Here is a 21945-nt window from a genome sequence, read left to right on the forward strand (position 1 = left end):
CGATCTATGTGTCCTAAATTTAGATAGCACAAGAGAAAGTCTTCACTAAAGACAGTGCTAGTACAGGGCTTGGACATAGAATATAGATTCTATATTTTACAGATAATTATATGATCATAAGTCTTTAAGAAGAAAATGTCAAAGATGGGAGAAGTGTGGATGTGATGTGTGATGGAGAGAAGCAGTGTCATACAGCGGTCCCCCAGGTGTGGTAAAATGGAGTTGACTTTGCTAGTCTCTAAGCCAAATGGCTATACATCATACCTCTCACTTAGGAATGGATTTCAGGCCTATGAGCAGTTGTTTCTGCAGCATTGTGGTCTACAAATTGCTTGGTGCTCTGGAATCCAATAAGTTGCGGGACTGATGTAGGTACTCCCTTTTTTTGCATTGGTAACAGAGCAAGAACACTTCCCAACATCTCTTCTTCCTACCATAGGCAGGAACTATTATGTATATATATGAGTGAGGCTTAACCAAGTATCACTCTTCTGGTGAGTGAGGTAGTTTAATGTTGGTAATAACAAAAGGTAGACACAAATGTTGATTAGCTACATTGAGCCCCATTTCTCTTCTATTCAGGCTGGACCTCTAAGAGAAGTGATTTTCTTCTGATTTATCAGAAGGAGTAATTTTTTTGAAAAGATTGTTATAGTCTAAATTAAAACCTATCAATATTAAATCAATAAAATTCAGGTTAATTACCATTTTTCATAACTGAGAACACAGAGATACAAACCTTGAATTTTCTTCTGACTTCTGCTATTTTCTCTTCTAACTCCTCTGTTTTAAATTTGGTTAAGTGGAAAACAGTACTAACATAATAAGCTTCTCTGTACAGTTGTTTAAGAAATTCATCATTTTTTGACTTCAGTTTCAACAAAGATTGGATTTCAGACTCAAGCTGCGATTTTTTCCTTATACTGTAAAAAATAAAGCAAAAAAAAGATACGATTATTCCAAAAGAGTACATATTGAGGCAAATATATTTAATAATAGTAAAAAAGGAATAAGGTCACATTTTATGTTGCCAAAAATACAAAATAACCAGATACTTAACTAAAACTTGAATACAGAAAATATATCCCAAAATTCCATTTATTTTTCTGCTTCCCCTATTGGCTACCGCTAATTGTCAGGCTGTACTCAATCTCTACCGCTAATTGTCAGGCTGTACTCAATCTCAGAAGGACAAGTGTGCTGATAAGAAAAGCCTGGGGACCCTGGATGCTCAGCTTGCAAAGCATTCGTTCCCTTCCATAGCAATCCATCCTTTCTAATCCTATATAACATTACTACTAAGAATAATCAAATATAAGAAAAATTCAGTCTGTGAAAAAGAGAAACAACTCAACAAAATAAAACCAATAACTAAAACAAAACTCAAAAAGAAAACCAATAGCTAAGGGAAAAGAGTTAGTAGAGAAAAAAAAGTAAAACATTAATATCATTACAACATTCTCAGACACAGAGAAATATTAGATGCTATGGAAAATTAACAAGTTATATTTCCTATCCAGATTAGGTACCACCTTTGTTCCAAATATGTACCATTGAGGCATACATTATAAAAATAAAATACAAAAAAGACATATCTATACTCACCAATGAGGTAACCATCACTGTAGAATAGAAATGGAACTGGAAAGTAAAGCAGGAGCAGAGAAGCATCAGCAAGAAACTGGCCGAAGGTATTCCACCAGATGAGTTACCAGGGCAAGGTGCACTGCATCATAGCAGGGGTTTCTGTGAGTTGTTGTTTGTGAAAGAACCAACTCACTGATCAGGGCTATAGGTTTATAGAAAGCTAGAAGCTAGGGAATTGAGAAGAAAAGACCCAGAGACCAAGACCTCAACTACTGGGTAAAAAAGAAATCAGAAGGGAAATGAAAAAAATAACTTGAAACAAACGAAAACGGAAACACAACATATCAAAACTTATGGGATACAGCAAAAGCAGTTCTAAGGGGGACGTTTATGATGATAAATGCCACCATTAAGAAAAAAGAAAGATCTGAAATAAACCAACTCACTTTATACTTCAAGGAACCAGAAAAAATGTTAGCAGAAGGAAAGAAATAACAACAATCAGAGCAGAAACAAGTGAAATAAACCAAAAAACAATAGAAAAGATCAACAACAGAAAGAGGTGGTTTTTTTAAGAAGATAAACAAAATTGGCAAACCTTTAGCTACACTAATGGAAAAAAAAGACAAATAAATAAAAACAGAAATGAAAGGGGCAAAATTATAACTGACACCACAGAAATACAGAGGATCAAGAAAACTACTATGAATAATTACATACCAAGAAATTGGATAATCTAGAAGAAATGGATACATTCCTAGAAACATACAACCTACCAAGACTGAATCGTAAAGAAATAGAAAATCTGAACAGACTAATAATGAGTAAGGAAATTAAATCAGTAATCAAAACTCCCAATGAGAAAAAGCCCATAACCTGATGGCTTTACTGGTGAATTCTACCAAAGATTTCAAAAAGAATTAGTATCAGTCCTTTTCAAACTCTTCCAAAAAGTTGAAGGGGAGGGAACACATCTAAAGTCATTTTATGAAGCCAACATTACCTTGATACTGAAGCCAGGCAAGGACACTACATGAAAAGAAAATTACAGGCCAAGCACCCTGATGAGCATAGATGCAAAAATCTTCAACAAAATACTGGCAATTACAATTCAACAGCATGTTAAAAGGGCCATATACCATGATCAAGTGGATTTATCCTTGGGATGCTAAGATGGTTCAAATACGCAAATCAACAAATATGATATACCACTTTAAGAGAATTAAGGATAAAAATCATGATCATTACCATAGATGTAGAAAAGCATTTGACAAAATTCAACATCGATTTATGATAAAAACTCTCAACAGAGTGGGTATAAAGGGAATGTACCTCAACATAATAAAAACCATATATGACAAACCCACAGCTAAAAATCATACTCAGTCTCAATGGTGAAAATATGAAGGCTTTTTCTTCTAAGATCAGGAACAAGACAAGGGTGGCCACTCTTGCCACTTCTATTCAATGTAGTACTGGAAGGCTTAGCCAGAGCATTTAGGCAAGAAAAAGAAGCAAAAGGTATCCAAATCAGAAATGAATAATTAAAATTTTCACCGTTTGGGGCCGGCCCCTTGGCGTAGCAGTTAAGTGCGAGTGCTCCTCTGCTGACAGCCTGGGTTCACATCCCGGGTGCGCACGGACGCACCACTTGTCAGGCCATGTTGTGGCAGCATCCCATATAAAGTGGAGGAAGATGGGCACAGATGTTAGCCCAGGGCCAGTTTTCCTCAGCAAAAAGAGGAGGATTGGCATGGATGTTAGCTCAAGGCTGATCTTCCTCACAAAAAAAAAAAAAAAATTTTTCTCCGCTTGTAGATGACATGATCTTACATGTAGAAAACCCTAAAAAATCCACCAAAAAACTGTTAGAACTAATAAACGAATTCAGAAAAGTTTCAGGATACAAAATTAACACACAAAAATCTGTTGCTTTTCTATACACTAACAACAAACTATCTAAAAAGAAATAAAGAAAAGAATCCCATTTACAATAGCATAAAAAATAATACAATACTTAGGAGTAAATTTAACCAAGGAGGTGAAAAATCTATATACTGACTACTATAAGACATTGATGAAAGAAATTAAAGGAAGACAAATAAATGGAAAGGTACCCTGTGTTCAGGGATGGAATAACTGATAATGTTAAAATGTCCATACAACTTAATGAAATCTAGAGATTCAATGCAATTTCTATCAAAATTCCAATGCAATTTTTCACAGATACAGAAAAAAAATTCTAACATTTGTGTGGAACCACAGAAGACCCCAAATAGCCAAAGCAATCTTGAGAAAGAAGGACAAAGTTGGAGGTATCACATCTCCTTATTTCAAACTATATTACAAGCTACAGTAATCAAAACAGTATGGTACTGACATAAAACAGATACACAGACCAATGGAACAGAATCAAGAGCCCAGAAATAAACCCAAGTATATATGGTCAATTAATCTTTGACAAGGGTGCCAACAACACACAATGGGGAAAGAATCATCTCTTCAATAAATGGTGCTAGGAAAACTGGATAGCCACGTGCAAAAGAACTAGACCTCTATCTTACACCACTCACAAAAATTAACTTGAAATGGAGTAAAGACTTAAATGCAAGAACTAAAACTGAAAAACTCCTAGAACAAAACATAATCTCCTTGGCATTGGTCATGGCAATTATTTTTTGCATATGACCTCAAAAGCACAGGAAACAAATACAAAAATCAACGAGTGGGACTACATAAAACTAAAAAGCTTCTGTGCAGCAAAAGAAATAATCAATAAATTGAAAAGAGAACCTATAAAATGAGAGAAATATTTGCAAACCGTTTATGTGATAAAGGGTTAATATCCAAAATATATAAGGAACTTGTTATATAACTCAACAGGTAAAACCAAATAACCCAATTAAAAAACGGGCAAAGGACCTGAATAGACATTTTTCCCAAGAATACATACAAATGGCCAACAAGTACATGAAAAGGTGTTCAACATCACTAATCACCAAGGAAATACAAATCAAAAACACAATGAGATATCACTTGTCACTAGTTAGGATGGCTTTTATCAAAAAGACAAGAGGTAGCACATGCTCACAAGGATGTGGAGAAAAGGGAACCTTTGTACACTGTTGGTGGGAATGTAGATAAATACAGCCATTATGAAATGCAGTATAGAGGTTCCTCAAAAAATTAAAAATAGAATTGCCATATGATCCAGCAATTCCACTTCTGGGTATATATCTAAGGAGACAAAATCAGTTTCTCAGAGATATCTGCACTCTCATGTTCATTGCAGCATTATTCACAATAGCCAAGATATAGAAACAATCTAAGTGTCTGTCAATGGATGAATGGATGAAGAAAAAATATATATATATATATAGAATATATTGTTATATTATTCTATATATAATTTGTATATATATGTGTGTGTATATATATATAATGAAATATTATTCAGCCACGAGAAAGAAGGAAATCTTGTCATTTGCAACAAGATGGATGAACCTAGGGGACATTATGCCAAGTGAAATAAGCCAAAGACAAATGCTGTACGATCTCACTTGTACGTATAATCTAAAAAAACCCCAAATTCATAGAAACAGAGAGTAGAATGGTGGTTATCAAGGGTTGATGGGTGGTGGAAACGGGGATAATAGTGGTCAAAGGTACAAGCCTTCAGTTGTAAGATGAATAAACTGAGGATCTAACGTACAGTATAATAGTGTGTTGCTTACTTGAAATTTGCTAAGAGTATAGATCTTAAGTGCAGTCACCTCAAAAAGTAAAAAAAAGTAAGTGAGGTGATTGAAGTGTGGAAATTATTTCACAAAGTATATATAAGTCAAATCATCAGATTTTACGCTTTAAATATATACAATTTTATTTGTCAATTATACTTCAATAAAGCTGAAAATTTTTAAAAGAATAGAGAAGCGGTATATGTAACAAAATTTTATCTGAAAAATTTCCAGTACTGAAAACCGAAACGGGTCATCAGATTGAAAAGTCCTACTTAGTGCTACACTGGATATATTACACACACACAAACACACACACCCATAGAATTGTGAAATTTCAGAACTCTGAATTAGAAAGAGAAAATTCTAAATCTCAAAGAGAAAAAGGAGATTTGTTGTTATGTTTCTTCGTCAGCTCCCACTCCTGGCGACCCTATGAATGAGTGATATCCAAAATGTCCTGTCCTCAACAGCCCTACTCAGCTTCTCTAGGTTCATGCCTATGGCTTCCTTTATCCATTTCATATTTGGTCTTCCTCTTCTCTTGCAGCCTTCTACATTTCCCAGAATTATTGTCTTTTCCAACGAATCCTGCCTTCTCGTGATGTGCCCAAACTAGGACAGTCTCACTTTTATCAATTTTGCCTCCAGAGATAGTTCAGGCTTAATTTGTTCTAGGACCTATTTGTTCTTCTTTCTGGCAATCCAGGGTATCCATACAGCTTTCTTCCAACACCATATTTGAAATGAATCAATATTTTTCCTGTCAGCCTTCTTCACTATCCAGCTTTTGCACCCCAACATAGTAATTGGGAATATGAGGGTGTAGATAATCTTGGCCTTGGTCTCTAATGACACTTCCTTACACTTGATGATTTTCCCTAATTCTTTCATTGCTGCCCTTCCAAGTCTCCATCTTCTCTTGATTTCTTGGCTGCAGTTTCCAATTAAATTGATGACTGAACCAAGGAAAACAAAATCTTTAACAATTTCAATGTCTTCATTGTCTAGGTTACAGTTGTGTAGTTCTTTTGTAGTCATGATTTTTGTCTTCTTGATGTTCAAATACAGTCCTGCTTCGGCACTTACTTCTGTCATTTTCGTCAGAAGTCGTTTCAAGTCATTGCTGCTTTCTGCCAGTAAGATGGTGTAATTTGCATAATTGTCTGACACCTTTGCCTATAGGAAACCATTCTGTCTCTCCATATCCTGTCCTGACAGTGGCTTCTTGTCCACAATATAGGTTACACATCAGAACAATCAAGTGCTGAGGCACACCCATTTCTTTCAGAGCAGCCCATAGCTTTTCATGATCCACGCAGTCAAAGGCTGTACTGTCATCTATAAAACATAGACTAACCTGAAATTAGAAATTCTTTGGAGCACTCCAGTAGCCAACAAATAGTCACAATTAGATCTCATGTGCCTCTCTTTTTTCGAAATCCAGCTTAGACATGAGACATTTCCTGGTCCATATAAGGTAAAAGCCTTTGTTGCAGCACCTTGAGCATCACTTTACTTGCATGGGAAATCAGAGCAATGGTCCTTTAGTTACTGCACTCCTTGGCATCTCCTTTCATGGGGGCTGGAATATGTATTGAGCGTTTCCAGTCTGTAGGCCATTGTTCCTATATTTGTTGGCATATGCTTGTTAGGATTTTGACAGATTCAGTCTCTGTGGTTTGAAACAATTCTATTGATATCCCATCTACCCCTGGTGACTTATTTCCCCCCAGTACTTTCAGGGCAGCTTTCACTTCACTTTCTAAAATTACAGATTCTTCCTCATAGGAATCATCTTCAATAGAATCAAGGAATCCATCATCCTTTGGTCTTTTCTGTAAAGATCTTCAGTACACTGTTTCCACTTTCCCTTTATTTTCTCCTCATCAGATAGTGTGCAGCCCTATTGGTCGTTCAGCATTCCTAATCTAGATTTAAATGTAAAAACAGATTACCTGCAAAGAAATGATATCCAAATGCCATCAGATGTCTTATCAAGCAAAACTAAATGAAAGATGGATATGTTTAGAGATCTGATGTACAACATGATGGCCATAGTTAGTAATGTTATATTAAATACTGGAAATTTGCTAAGAAAGTATATTTCAGGTGTTCTCATCACACATACAAAAAAAGATAACTATGTGAGGAGATATGTAAATTAGCTTGACTGTAGCAATCATTTCACTATGTATATCAAATCATCATGATGCACACCTTAAGTATATACAATTTTAAAAAATCTAAATGAAAGAAAACAATGAAAAATACCTTCAAATTAATGAGAAAAATTGACTTTGGATCTAGCATATGATACTTTGAGAAAATCTTTGAATGAATTGAATAGAAAATGAAATGTGAGTCCATGGAAACAGGAGTGTTTATTTAAATAAGATTTGCTATAAAGAATAGAAGGGCAGAATTGGGATGCAGGGCTCTGTTTTATCTTGTGTTTTCTTCTTTTCTAAGATAAGCAATATTATGCGATGTTTATACTCTATTACAGCAGAGAGAAATAATTATGATTCATGGGAAAGAGAAGATAACTGTAGGTGCAAAGCTCCTGAGTGTGTAAGAGAGAATAGCATCTTCTCGGCAAGTGCCTGGGTAATGGGCCCTCCTACATGGGAGCAACTTCTGTTACTATATTGTAACAGAGAAGAAGACCGAGTATGTGAAGACAGATGCCAACAGGCTGGTAAAATAAAGAGGCAATTCTCATTTGATTGCATCTATGTTCTCTATGAACTGACTATATGGGAAGATTATTAGCTTAAAATGAGAGTGACGTGGGTATTAGGATTAAAGAGTGAGAAGATATGAAACACTTGTCAGAAAAACTAAACTGTCTAGAAATTTCTCGGCAGTGCTGAATGTCACTTGAGATTTACAGTCATAGAATTTAAGTTCTCAGCAGCAAATTTATAGCAATGCTAATGAAGCTTAAATATGAGGGCCTCTAAGTGACCCCAACCCATTGTAAGGTCCTTCGAGTATCCTTAACAGTGTTTTCACATGATCATATGTATTTATAATGTTTACAAAAATAAGATATTTTAAACACAATTTAATAAGACCATTTTCTTTTCCTAATATAATGTATCCTCTGTCAAGTGGCACTGAAATGTCTCTGGGCATTCTGTATTCATAATCTTGTATTCTTTTTTCATAAAGAGACCTCACATTCTATAACACTTAGGGCCTACCAAACCAGGATCAACACATGGTGAGATTCATCAGCACAGTTGTGTTTTACTTTAGGCACATTCAGCTGTTAGGATCCTGGTTTAGGTCAATGATGGGGCTTTTCAAGTCACAGAAACAAGGTTTTGAAGGTTATTTAAATGAATGCCTATTTTAATCAAACATAAAAAGTTTCAGTAAGAAAGGAAGAAAGGACAAGAAAGTGGGATAAACAAATGTAATAGGGATGACAGATTGGTCATCTTAAAGTGTCAAATAATTGTTGGAGTGAGGGTACCAATAGAGTGAGTAAGCTGGAAAGAGAGGTGTTGGTTGTCAGAGAGTGGACTCTTACAACGGAGATCAGGAGGTGACTCCATTATTGAAAATGACAAGATGTAAGGTAAAACTGTAAGAGAGGGTAGTTGGTGTGAGATGAAAGACTGTTGGGAATACGGAGGTCTAAGAACTGAGAATCCAAGTTCCTGCATGTGCTGAATACAGACGAAATTCAGGTTTTGATTGCATCTGCAGAGGGAGAGGATAGAAATGGGAAGGGTGATTTATTTGTAATATTTTAACTCCTTTAAAGAAGTCTAAGAAGTAGGTTAACATATTGGTGAGTAGTTAATTTTGAATGGTGCATATACCCTTTTCTCTTTTAATATCTGAAAAATTAAAAAAAATATAAAAGCAAAATAGTTTAAGATTATTCATTCAAAAGTTTGCTGTTAAATGCTGAAAAAATCACATTCTATACTCCTGTGAAGTAATTCAAATTAATAGGCTGGTAAAATGTAGTTAAATAAGTATGAAAAACACAGTACCCTGTGGATTCATTCCAACTATTCCAGGCTATTTAACAACTTCACATAATATTTTAATTGCTATCTCTAGAAATAAATCACCATCCTGTTAACTCTTGATAAACACATTTCATAAAATATACCACTAAGTCTTTATGGTACTCAATAGCTTTTTTGCTCATTTCCCTTGATTATCAATCCCATCTTTGGATCACTGCAGTTACAATGGCATTGTCTTGCTTGAGGAACAGTACAGCATTAGAAGTAGATATTCAGAATATTTTATAGAGCTTGAAAGTAAGAAAATCGCTATATAGAAAGCCATACCACACAGTTAACTTCAAGCAAACTAAATCCAAATTAATAAATTTCAAATCATCTTAAACAAGTTCATTTTCCTTGATTTAGGTTCCTGAAGCCTGTCTATCATTTGAATAAGCAATCAAGTGAAACTGTTTTCTCAAGTCAAATGTCCCAAATATAAAGAGTATATTTCTAATGGATGCTGGCTTATTTTAAAGACAAAATTACAAAATTATACACTGCTACTACAAGGTAAACAATTATATACCATCATCATCACCAAAAGGTCTTCCAAATATTTGTATGCACAGAGTACTGAGCAAATTCTGTTAACAAAAATGGCAGCTATCTTTTATCTTGCCATTTTTAAAATGAACTATATATGAATGATAGATCACATATTGAATTAATTATGTAACTTATTCAAATAGTATAACTGTTGGGAATGGATTCAAATGGTGAGACGGTATTCTAGTGGAATCTTAGTATATATAACAGTCCAAATTTGTGTAAGTTTCATGTGGGTATTCACTAGATGTATGAGTGTCAGTGATTTGCTTTAAAAAATTTTTTATTATTAATTTTGGACTCAAGAAAAAAAAGAAGCTGGGACTAAGGGTAAGGTGATTCAGGTAAATGGTAGAATAAAAAGAAAAAATAAAGGAGAGAGTAAGAAGAAGAGAGTTCTTTTGAGAAAAGCAATTTGGCTACAGCCAAATAGAGAGATGGAGAATTGAATAAAGCAATAAGCTTTTGACATTTTTTGAATGTAACGTGTTAGAAATAGGAACCAAGACTTGCCAATGGAGGAAGAGAAGCAGTGTTGCTAAGTGGAAAGAACATAAATTTTGGAGTCAGACCTACATTCATTCCAATTGTTCCTTATGTAATTCAGGGTGGTTTCATACACAATTTCCTTATCTGTAAAATTTGCTTAATAATATCTACCATCAAGGTGTTATAAAGATTAAATTTAAATAAATTGAAGATAATATGTACACTGTGCTTACACACATTGAATCACTCTTACAAATGACTTAATAAATAGTGTTTGTTAATTAAAAAGAATGTAACAGCATGGATCTTCATTACAACACTATCTGGTTTAATAAGGTTGTAGACAATGACAGAAAAAAAGACAAACATGGTAAGATAAATAACTTAATATTGCTTTGGAGCAGAGAGAGATATCACAGATAAATGTGATATCAAAATAGAAAGAGAATAGGAGCACAGAGACACTGAAGCAAAGAAAGAAATAAGGATAAAGTTTTATATTCAGCTCTCATTAGTTCATTACATTATTTTTTTAATACCTATTGAGGAAAACAGACACATACAGACACACACACAGACACACACAAAGCCTGCAAGTAAGGAGCTCAGCTGAGGGGAAACAACAAATAAGCCAACCAACAATAACTGTACATAGTGTGATAAGTGCTAGTGTATGGAACCAGAGAGTGTTACTTAAGTGGATACTTGTTGAGCATTGATTACATGTCAAGTACTATGCTAGGTAATAGTGATACAAAGATAAATTAAAACAAAAGTTCCCAGTTTATACTCTCATGAAGGAAAAAGATATGAAAAACAGATTCCTGTGCAATCATAAATACAATAATGGGAGAAGCAGAAGAAGCACTTAATACCACCTTGGTTTGTGGATAGGGAGGGGTAAATAAGTTACCAACACGGGAAGCATCTGGGAAGAGTTAACGTCTGAGCTACTGTATGAATGATCAACTAATCATTTTTTTTTTAAATAATTTCATTTATTTATTTTTTTTTTCCCCCAAAGCCCCAGTAGATAGTTGTATGTCATAGCTGCACATTCGTCTAGTTGCTGTATGTGGGACGCTGCCTCAGCCTGGCCGGAGAAGCGGTGCATCGGTGCGCACCCAGGATCTGAACCCTGGGCCGCCAGCAGCGGAGTGCACGCACTTAATCACTAAGCCATGGGGCCGGCCCCAACTAATCATATTTTTAAAAGCCAGAAGAAGAAGAAGAGGAGGAGGAGGAGGGGAAAGAGGCAGAGGAGGAGAAGGAGGAGGAGGGGGAAGAGGAAAGGAATTTCAATCATAGGAATACCAGCAACAAAGATAAAGCTTAAAACAATATGAGTTTGGATACTCAAGCATTTTAATAGGCTAGAACATAAAGACCATGAAAGGGATGAGTCTGAAGTTGTGTGGGTGACAGATTACTGTGGTAATCTATCAGTCTGGGAGCTTTATCCTACAGCTGGCAGGGAACCTCTGAAACTTTTTTAAGCTCCTGAAAGTAAATAACAATTCATCCTTTGTAGATAATTTGTGCCAGTGATGCTGTATATGCTGGATCTGAGGGCTCAAACGTGGAGTGAGGTAGACCAGTTGGAAGCCTGTTTTACTATACCAATTAAGAGATAATTAGGGCCTGGTTTATTTCATTGGTAATTGAAACAGACAGAAAGGAAAGCACCTATTGGAGAAACATTTAAAAGACAGACTTAATAGAAGTTGGTAAGATGTTGGCTGTAAGAGGGTAGACAGGGATATAGGATGATGCCTGAAACAAGTAACTTGGTGGCTAATGGTGTCAAGATGTGATGCTGAGGCAGAGAGTAGATATTCAAAATGATACTATCAGGGCAAAGAAAGGATACGGATAGAGATTAAAAAGTAAAGTAAAAATATGATACATGTTAAAATAATGAGAGTAAGTAAAATTCTTGGGATGGGGAGTAGATCAAGGATGTAAATGGGCTGCAATTAGAACCCTGAGCTAATCTATCAGGGGACAGGTAGAGATAAATGAGGCGCTTTAGAATTCCTAGAAAGAATAGCTGTAGAGAGTTGAAAGGAGAACTAAGAAAGTGGCATTATGAATCTTGAAAAGGGACAGCATCAGAGAAGGCACTTATGTTTTGTAGTCTTCTGTGTAGAGTTATTATACATCTTCTTGCTAGATTTAGTCCTAGGAGTTCATGTTTCAAAACTGTATTGTAAGAGGTATCTTTTATAATTTTATTTCTAATTGCTGTTAGTATCTTGTAATGTTTTAATTATCTAGCTATCTATATCCAGTACTACACTTTAACAATTAAATAATCATATTCATTTTTAAATATATTTTAGACCTGTTTATCACTATGAATCATTATTTCAAAATTATTTTGGTTAATTTCATCTGATAATCATTTTATTAAATTTTAAAATAATATTACATTAGGAGTTTAGTTATAATCACAATAAACAATTTATTTGGTTAGAACTTGACTTTTTCTCATTATTGGATCATATTCAAAAGTTTGATATGCCCTCCATTTACTCATTTTACAAATATATTTCTTCAAGACTTACTATAAAGCTACAGTAATCAAGATGGGGGTATTAGTGAAAGAATAGACAAATCGATCAATACAACAGAATAAAGAGCCCAGGAAAAGACCCATGGAAATACAGTCAAATGATCTTTGACAAAGAGGAAAAGGCAATACAGTGGAGCAAAGATCATCTTTTCAATAAAGGGTGCTGAAACAAATAGACATCCACAGGCAAAAAAATGAAGCTAGACACAGACCTTACACCTTTCATAAAAATTAATTCAAAGTGGATCATAGACCTAAATATAAAACGCAAAACTATAAAACTAGAAGGTAACATAGGAGAAAACCTAGATGACATTGGGTATGGCAACGACTTCTTAGTTACAGTACCAAAGGCACAACCCATGAAAGAAATAACTGATAAGCTGGACTTCATTAAAATTAAAACTTTTTGCCCTACGAAAGTCAATGTCAAGAGAATGAGAAGACAAGCCACAAGCTGGGAGAAAATATTTGCAAAACACACATCTGATAAAGGGCTGTTATCCAAAATATACAAAGAACTCTGAAAACCCAACAGTAAGAAAACAAACAACCCAATCGAAAAACAGGTCAAAGACCTTAACAGACACCTCGACAAAGAATATATACAATGGCAAATAAGCATATGAAAAGATGCTCCGCATCATATGTCACCAGGGAAATGCAAATTAAAACAACAATGAAATATCACTATACACCTATTAGAACAACCAAAATCCTGAACACTGACAACACCAAATACTAGTGAGGATGTGGGTCCACAGGCATTCTATTTTTTGTTGGTGGGAATGCAAAATGGTACAGTCACTTGGTAAGACAGTTTGGCAGTTTCTTACAAAACTAAACATATTCTTATCATATGATCCAGCAAACGTGTTCTTTGGTATTTACCCAAAGGAAGTGAAAACTTATGTCCACACAAAAACCTGCACACGGATGTTTACGGTGGCTTTATAATTGCCCAAACTTGGAAGCAACCAAGATGCCCTTCAGTAGGTGAACAGATAAATAAACTGTGGTATATCCAGACAATGGAATATTATTCAGTGCTAAAAAGAAATGAGCTATCATGAATAGACATCGAGGAACCTTAAATCCACATTACTAAGTGAAAGAAGCCAATCTGAAAAGGCTACACACTATATGATTCCAACTATATGACATTCTGGAAAAGGCAAAACTATGGAGATAGTAAAAAGATCAGTGGTTGCCAGAATTTGGGTGGGGGGACAGGGCAATGAGTAGACAGAGAACAGAGGATTTTTAGGCAGTGAAAATACTCTGTATGATACCATTATGGTGGATACATGTCATTATACGTTTGTCCAAACCCTTAGAATGTACAACACCAAGAGTGAACCCTAATGTAAACTATGGACTTTGGGTGATTATGATGTGTCAATGTAGGTTCATCAATTGTAACAAATGTATCACTCTGATGAGGGATGTTGATAATAGTGGAGCATATGTATGTTAAAAGGCAAAGAGTATGTGGGAAATCTCTGTGCCTTCCCCTCAATTTTTCTGTGAACCTAATTGCTCTTAAAAAAATAAAGTCTTAATAAAAACCCATCACTTTGGGGGGCCGGCCCTGTAGCATAGTGGTTAAGTGCGCGTGCTCCACTGCTGGTGGCCCGGGGTTCGGATCCCAGGCGCGCACCGATGCACCGCTTGTCAGGCCATGCTGTGGTGGTGTCCCCTATAAAGTAGAGGAAGATGGGCACGGATGTTAGCCCAGGGCCAGTCTTCCTCAGCAAAAAAAGAGGAGGATTGGCATGGATGTTAGCTCAGGGCTGATCTTCCTCACAAAAAAAAAAAAATCACTTTGTATACCTTACATGTATACAATTTTTATTTGTCAAGTATACTTCAAAGGCTGGAAAAATATTTTAGAAAATAAATAATAAAATAAATATTAAGAAATTACAATCATATTTGGTGTTTTCTTCATAGAAGTTTCTGTTTTCCTATTTATATCTTTTTAGTAGAATTTAGGTTTCATTCTCTAAGTGAGATTTTTTTCCCCTTATATTTTCCAAGTAGATATTTGTGGGTTTTATGACCAATGAAGCTGTTTTTGTTAGTGGATAGAATCTATAAGGCTATTAATTATACTTCTTGATTCTATCCTACCAGATACTGGGGAAACATTATGTATATACTGATACATGGCCTAGTGCTATAATTTATCCCACAAGATTTCTATCTCATGAAAATCCTAATTTCTAAGAAGCAAATGAAGTGATAAACATGAAAATGCTTGCTTGCCATTTTAAAGTACTTCTACATTTAACATCTAACTTTTATCTCCATGAACTTCTTCCCTAAATTTCAGACCCATAAATCAAAGTGATATCTACACACTTACACTTGAATCATGCCATACACAATTCCAAATCAAACATATAAACATCTTCCCTCCAACCTTTCTTTTTTTCCTCCATTCATTTCTCATTTAATATCTGATACTACTATCCACCACTTATTCAAACCTTAACTCATCTAATTACCACTAAAGTGATATCCTTTAAGAGAAATCTGACCATACAGCTTCTTTAGTGGATTTCCAGTCTTCAGCAGAGTCCAAACCCGTTAAAATTACTCATTATCTGACACTTAGTTCTTACTCTCAATGTCTGTCCCTGCCTGACTGCCACATAAAAAAACATGACTGTGAGCGTGTGCGTTCACACACACACACAGACACACAGGTCAAGTCAAGCACCTGTTCTAAGCTCCAGTCCCACAGCCAAAAGTGCAGCACTGTGAACTCACCACAATCTTACCTGTGCCCTAGGAGAATTCCACTTTTAGCGTTAGGTCTACTCTTTGGGATTGTTATTACTGGACTAATATGTCAAGTATATTTGAACATTCATTAAATGTCAGTTAAACTGAAGTCAGATTACATTGCAAAAAAAATGAGGTAAGGTGGCACTGGCCTGGTGGCGCAAGCGATTGGCTGTGCGCGCTCCGCTGCTGCGGCTCGGGGTTCGCCGGTTCGGATCCCGGGCCTGCACAGACACGCGGCTTGTCAGGCCATGCTGTGGCGGTGTCCCATATAAAGTGGAGGAAGATGGGCATGGATGTTAGCCCAGAGCCAGTCTTCCTCAGCAAAAAGAGGAGGATTGGCAGATGTTAGCTCAGGGCTCATCTTCCTCACACACACACACAAAATTTTTGATAAATTTTACGCTGGAAATTTTGATAAAATGGAGCTTTGAATATCATGACTTGGGAAATCAAAAAAAGTCTTAGGCATATCTAAGGACACATTGAAAAATAGAACCCCTTTCATAAATATAAGGCTGCAAAAGATTAACTCAACTTTATCTTAGGACTCAAAGATTTTCCACAAATAGTTTCTAGAAGAAAATGGACAGCATATAGTAAAAACAGCCAAGAGCACAAGGAAAAAACACAGCAAAAGCATGAGCTAGAATAAGATGCAGAAGTAGATTACAAAAACTACAGATATTTAAATTATTGGATGTAGATTATAAAATAACTATTTATGCTATGTTTAAGAAGTAAAAGATGGGGCCGGCCCAGTGGCGCAAGCGGTTAAGTGCGTAAGCTCCGCTGTGGCGGCCCGGGGTTCGCCGGTTTGGATCCCGGGCACGCACCAACGCACTGCTTGGCAAGCCATGCTGTGGCGGCATCCCATATAGAGTGGAGGAAGATGGGGACGGATGTTAGCCCAGGGACAGCCTTCCTCAGCAAAAAAAGAGGAGGACTGGCAGTTGTTAGCACAGGGCCGATCTCCTCACCAAAAACAAAAAAGTATAAGAAAGCTTCAAATACCTGTGTCAAACAGGGAATCATAAAATGACTTTGAAGATTTGGAAGAAAAACAAATAAAATTTGGAAAAGAATAATTATTTTTGCATCTATCTATCTATCTTAGAAAGTGAAAGACTTGCCAGTTAAAACCAAGAATATAAGAACTATTTGTGATGTATGAACTGCTGATTATCTCCTCAAACATTGCCTCTGTCCTTTATTTTATCTTCTGTTCCATTGGAACATCACTTAGATATGTGGTAGACCTGACTCTTGCCTGCACATCTCTTAATCTCTCATTTTACCAATCTTTCACTAATTTTCTGTTCAGCACTGTGTAATCTGTTGTTAAAATCATCCATTTAATTTTTAATTTCCAGTAAAAATTTGAGGTAAAAATTAAGTAATTGAGTGACATCTTAAGGTGTTTGTGGACAAGCACAATGCATACCACGGAAATCCTTCCCTGTAACCAGGACTATATTCCCACTGCATGTGATAGATTATATTAGTGCTCCCAATTATTCACTCTCTCTCTTTTTAAGAGGATTAGACTTCCCACCCTGTTGACATCAGGCTTGGCCATATGACTTGCTTTGTTCAATGGAATTCAAACAGAAGTAACACTTATCATCTTCCTGTGGAAGGTGTACGAGTTACTGAGTGATCTCACCAATACACCTGTGCTACCAGAACAACATGCCCTAGAAGGATCCAATCCTTCACTCTGGATCTGAGAAGTAGAAATGACAAGCACAGACACAGTAGACACAGCTAAGTTGCCATGCTAGTGAGAAATAAACCTTTATACTTATATACCACTAAAATTTGGCAGTTGCTCATTACTGCAAGATAATCTAATAAATGCTAACTCTCATACCCTCTTCCTTTCCTCCAGAGGGATATCCTCATTACCTTACCCACTCTTCACATTTTTTTTCTCCTCTGGTTCTCTTTCTTAATAAAATAAAATGTAGTAATATTAGCAACTACAATTTTAGGTTATCCTTTAGAAAATAATGTTCCTTTTGCTTTCTTTAAAAAAGTATGTTTAACATACAGATAAATTTTACAAATTTGATCATTTCCAAAGATGATAAAATCATTAATAAATTTTTAAAAACTTCCTATTCAGGGCCGGCCCCGTGGCTTAGTGGTTAAGTGCGCGCGCTCTGCTGCTGGCGGCCTGGGTTCGGGTCCCGGGCGCGCATCAACGCACCGCTTCTCCGGCCATGCTGAGGCCGCGTCCCACATGCAGCAACTAGAAGGATGTGCAACTATGACATACAACTATCTACTGGGGCTTTGGGGGAAAAAATAAATAAATAAATAAATAAATAAATAAAAACAAAAAAAAACTTCCTATTCAATCATGAAGTATCATCATTACTTCTCTCTCTTTTTTTCTCCTTCCCTCGCTTCAATAATTAATTATGGATAGCATAGTATGTGTCAGGCACTATGCTCAATGATGTGGATTCAATGGTGAAGAAAATATAGTCATGGCCTATGTCTGCCCTCATGATCTTCTCAGTTTTTGAGGGAGATGGACATCAGTCAAATATCCACACACACAAAATTGACAAGCGATATGAAGAAGAAGAGTATGTGCACCATATGCATACATAATAGAAGAATTGGATTTAACTGGACAGTCAATGAAAGCTTCCCAGAACTAACTCCTAGGTGTAATCTTAAGGATAAATAGTAATAAACTAGGGAGAAGAGAAAAAAACATCATAGGAAAAGGAAATAGCATAAAAACACCATATGGGCTGGGAAAAAAGTGGCAAGTAGGAGAAATTGAAGTAAGGCCCTTATATTTGAACCAAATGATAAGGGTGAACCAGGTGTGATATGAGACTGCAGAGGCAGGTATGCCTACCTGTTTAGGGACCTTGTGAGATACATGAAGGAGGAGTTTTTGTCCCTTACTCCTACTAAAATTAATTCAGGTACGGAAGAGAACCGATCATATTTATAAAAGAAAGAAAAAAAGAAAAAAGAATGCACCTACGACAACGTAGATAATGGATTAGAAAGGGAGCATAGTGACTGCATGTAAACCAGCTTTGGAAGTCACTGTTAGTTCACACAAGACATGATGACAGCTTGTACCAGGGTGCTGGTGGAGTGGTGAAATGGATAGATTAAAAAGACATTTGCTATGTGGAATATTTCTTGTTAACATGTTGAGTATGAGGGTGGAAATAGAAAGAGGAATCAGGAAAACTCGTAGGTTTCTGAACTAAGAAAACTAGTTTTGTAGCAGCAGAGAAGAAATGAGGGTTGACTGAAGGAGATCAGGAGCTTGATTAGACATTTTTGTCTTTTTTTTTTTTTCTATTAGCCCCGTGCTAACATCTGTTGCCAATCTTCCTTGTTTTTTGTTTGGGGAAGATTAACCCTGAGCTAATATCTGTGCCAATCTTCCCCTACTTTACATGTGGATCGCTGCCACAGCGTGGCTGACGAGTGGTGTAGGTCCGGACCTGGGATCCAAACCCAGGCTGCTGAAGAGGAATGCACCAAACTTAACCACTATGCCACGGGGCCAGCCCCTGACATATTTTAATTCTAAAGTATCTTTGAGCATAAGAGGATATGTCAAATGGTGATATGAGTGAGTGTAAAATTCCTTATAAGATCATTTTTTCACTATTTTGATTTTTCTAAAGGGATTCAGAGTAATTAAAGAACAACATTTGGAATAGAAATAAAATTTAAGCTAATGATAAACACAAACACCACCATACCACCTCAGGAACACTAAAGAGGTTTATTATATTTAACATATTAGATGCTATATAAGAATAAAAATCATATTTGCAGAATTACCTGTCATTGATATAACCTGCTATGGTTTCAATATCAATCCCAATTTTTTTATTTTCTTCCATCAATTGACTACATGCTATTGAAATATCTGAAAAATCTTTTGCGACATCAGAAAGCTCTATATCCCATGTTTTTTTCTTTAAGAAAAGAATAAAAGAATCATTTATACATGTTTATGTATTTTGAAAAGAAAAAATGTATAACAATGAAATTACTTTTAGTTGCAGGAGTTAATATTTAAGCTCAGGGAATAGAGCTCTAGTGGGAAGTAAGGAAAGGTCAACTTACCGCAGCATAAAAATTATTAAGTGCTTCCAGATATTCACTTTCATTAACTTTTTTCTTCCAGACTAGTTGATCATAAACCCTTTTCAAATCATCTAGCTAAGAAAAAATACACACAAAACATAAATGAATTGTGGAGCTTTCCATTCTTTTGTAAAGGAAGAAACAGATTATATTTCAAATTGTGCAGCTACCATAACTTATTAAATATGAATTAAAATAATATAAAAAAACTAACCACAGACTGTTTTCATTTATGGAAATTGATGCAAGATTCTGAATAAAATATAAGAAATCAAGTCTTAGTGCTCAAATGAATAATTAATCATCATAAAATAGAATGTATTTTAGTTACGTTGTAAGAATTGATAAAAACTAGAAAATTTAAATCATAATTCATCACATTAACAAATTAAGGAGAAAATAACACAAATGTGGCCAACACTCCACAAAATAGTCATTTGATAAATTCACTATTTAATTTCCATAATTTTTAAACTAATACAAGGAAAAACTACCCCAATATACCACAAAGAAACAATAGAAAATATCAAAATAAATCATAAAATGCCAAATGCATGCCCATTGAACTCAAGAATGGGATTATATTATCTTTTATCACCACTATTATTAATCATATTTTGTGAAAGTTTAGCTACATGCAATTGGATAACGAAACCAAATGTTACTACTATAATACTGAATATGAATAGATAATATGTCTACAGACAACTTTACATGATTTGATTAAATATCTAAGAAAACAGAAAATTCTATTTAAAACTACAAGAAATGATTTTGGTAAAATGGCTGGATATAAGCATAAGAAAATTAATAGCTCTTATCTCTAAGCATAATAATATGTTAAAAAAATATAGTGACAATACTTAAAAACTTTTATCAAAAAATAAAAAATATTGGGCCAGCCCAGTGGCGTAGTGGTTCAGCTCATGCGGTCCGCTTCTGGTGGCCCGGGGTTCGCAGGTTCGGATCCCGGGCACAGACCTACACATCACTCATCAAGGCATACTGTGCCAGGCGTCCCACATAAAGTAGAGGAAGATGGGTACGGATGTTAGCCTAGGGCCAATCTTCCTCAGCAAAAACGAGGGGGATTGGCAACAGGTTAGCTGAGGGCTAATATTCTTCACAAAAAAATTAAAAATTTTAAAAAAAAACGTTTGGGACTAAGTTCAACACAAAGGGAGAACCTATATAAAGCAAACACAAATTCTTATTAAAAAGCTTAAATCAAGATCCACATAAAAAGAATGATATGTCATGCAACGGTTTAACGGTATATACTGTCAGTTATCCCAAAATTAATACAAAACATAATAAAAAGGAGTATTCTCTTTCGAACTGCATGAAATGGAAGAGAAGGTATGTGAGACTAGCCAAGAGGTATATGAAAAATAAGAATAATGTTGGAAACTTGCTATTAGATATTAAAATATCCTATAATACCACTATATTAAAGCAGTATTTATTTTTGGAGTTGTAATAAAGATCAGAGGGAAAAACTAGAGCCCAGAAATAGATCTGAATTAATATTTTTTAAAGTGGTGTTTGAATTCAGTGAGAAATCATCTACTTTAATTAATGGAACTAGAATAATGCAGAATCTCTGTTAAAAAAAAAAAGTGGTCTCTCTACTTCGCATCTAACTCACATAACACAAATAAATTTCAGATGAATAAAAATCTAAATGCAAACACAAAACAGTACAATTATTAGAGTAACCAATATGAGTTTATTTGTACAATCTTGGGCTAAAGGAGAATGTCACCTTGCCAAGTACACCAAGAAGATCTCTTGATATGTTTGACAACATGTTTTACAAAAGTTGAGCGGCAAAAGACACCATCAACGAGACTGAAGGAAAAATAAAAATCCAACATTCCAATACACAGTCCTCATGAAGGGCATCCTTGAAAATGGCAGAGTAAGAACACCTGAAAACTCTCTTCCATAAAAGTAATGAGAAAACTGGCCAGAAAATGTCAAAATTAGCTTTCTCAGAACTCTGAAAATTAACTGAAGGCTTGCAGCAATCTGGGGAGCACTT

The 21945-nt window shown here is 35.4% G+C and overlaps 1 protein-coding gene across 1 annotated transcript in view; it reads right to left on the reverse strand.

The window, feature by feature from the left end:
- Positions 1-832: 832 nt before the first annotated feature.
- The window catches only part of LOC131415357 (coiled-coil domain-containing protein 178-like), a 112726-nt gene continuing 91613 nt past the window's right edge, over positions 833-21945 (reverse strand). The window contains exons 9-10 of the mRNA XM_058556960.1: positions 19881-19976; positions 833-923 (exon numbers count right to left, since the gene is read on the reverse strand). Coding sequence (XP_058412943.1) covers positions 900-923; positions 19881-19976 — 120 coding nt within the window. The 3' untranslated portion in view covers positions 833-899. The remainder of the gene's footprint in view (positions 924-19880; positions 19977-21945) is intronic.

Source organism: Diceros bicornis, chromosome 16 (genome assembly GCF_020826845.1).
Source record: "Diceros bicornis minor isolate mBicDic1 chromosome 16, mDicBic1.mat.cur, whole genome shotgun sequence".
Classification (NCBI taxonomy): domain Eukaryota; kingdom Metazoa; phylum Chordata; class Mammalia; order Perissodactyla; family Rhinocerotidae; genus Diceros; species Diceros bicornis.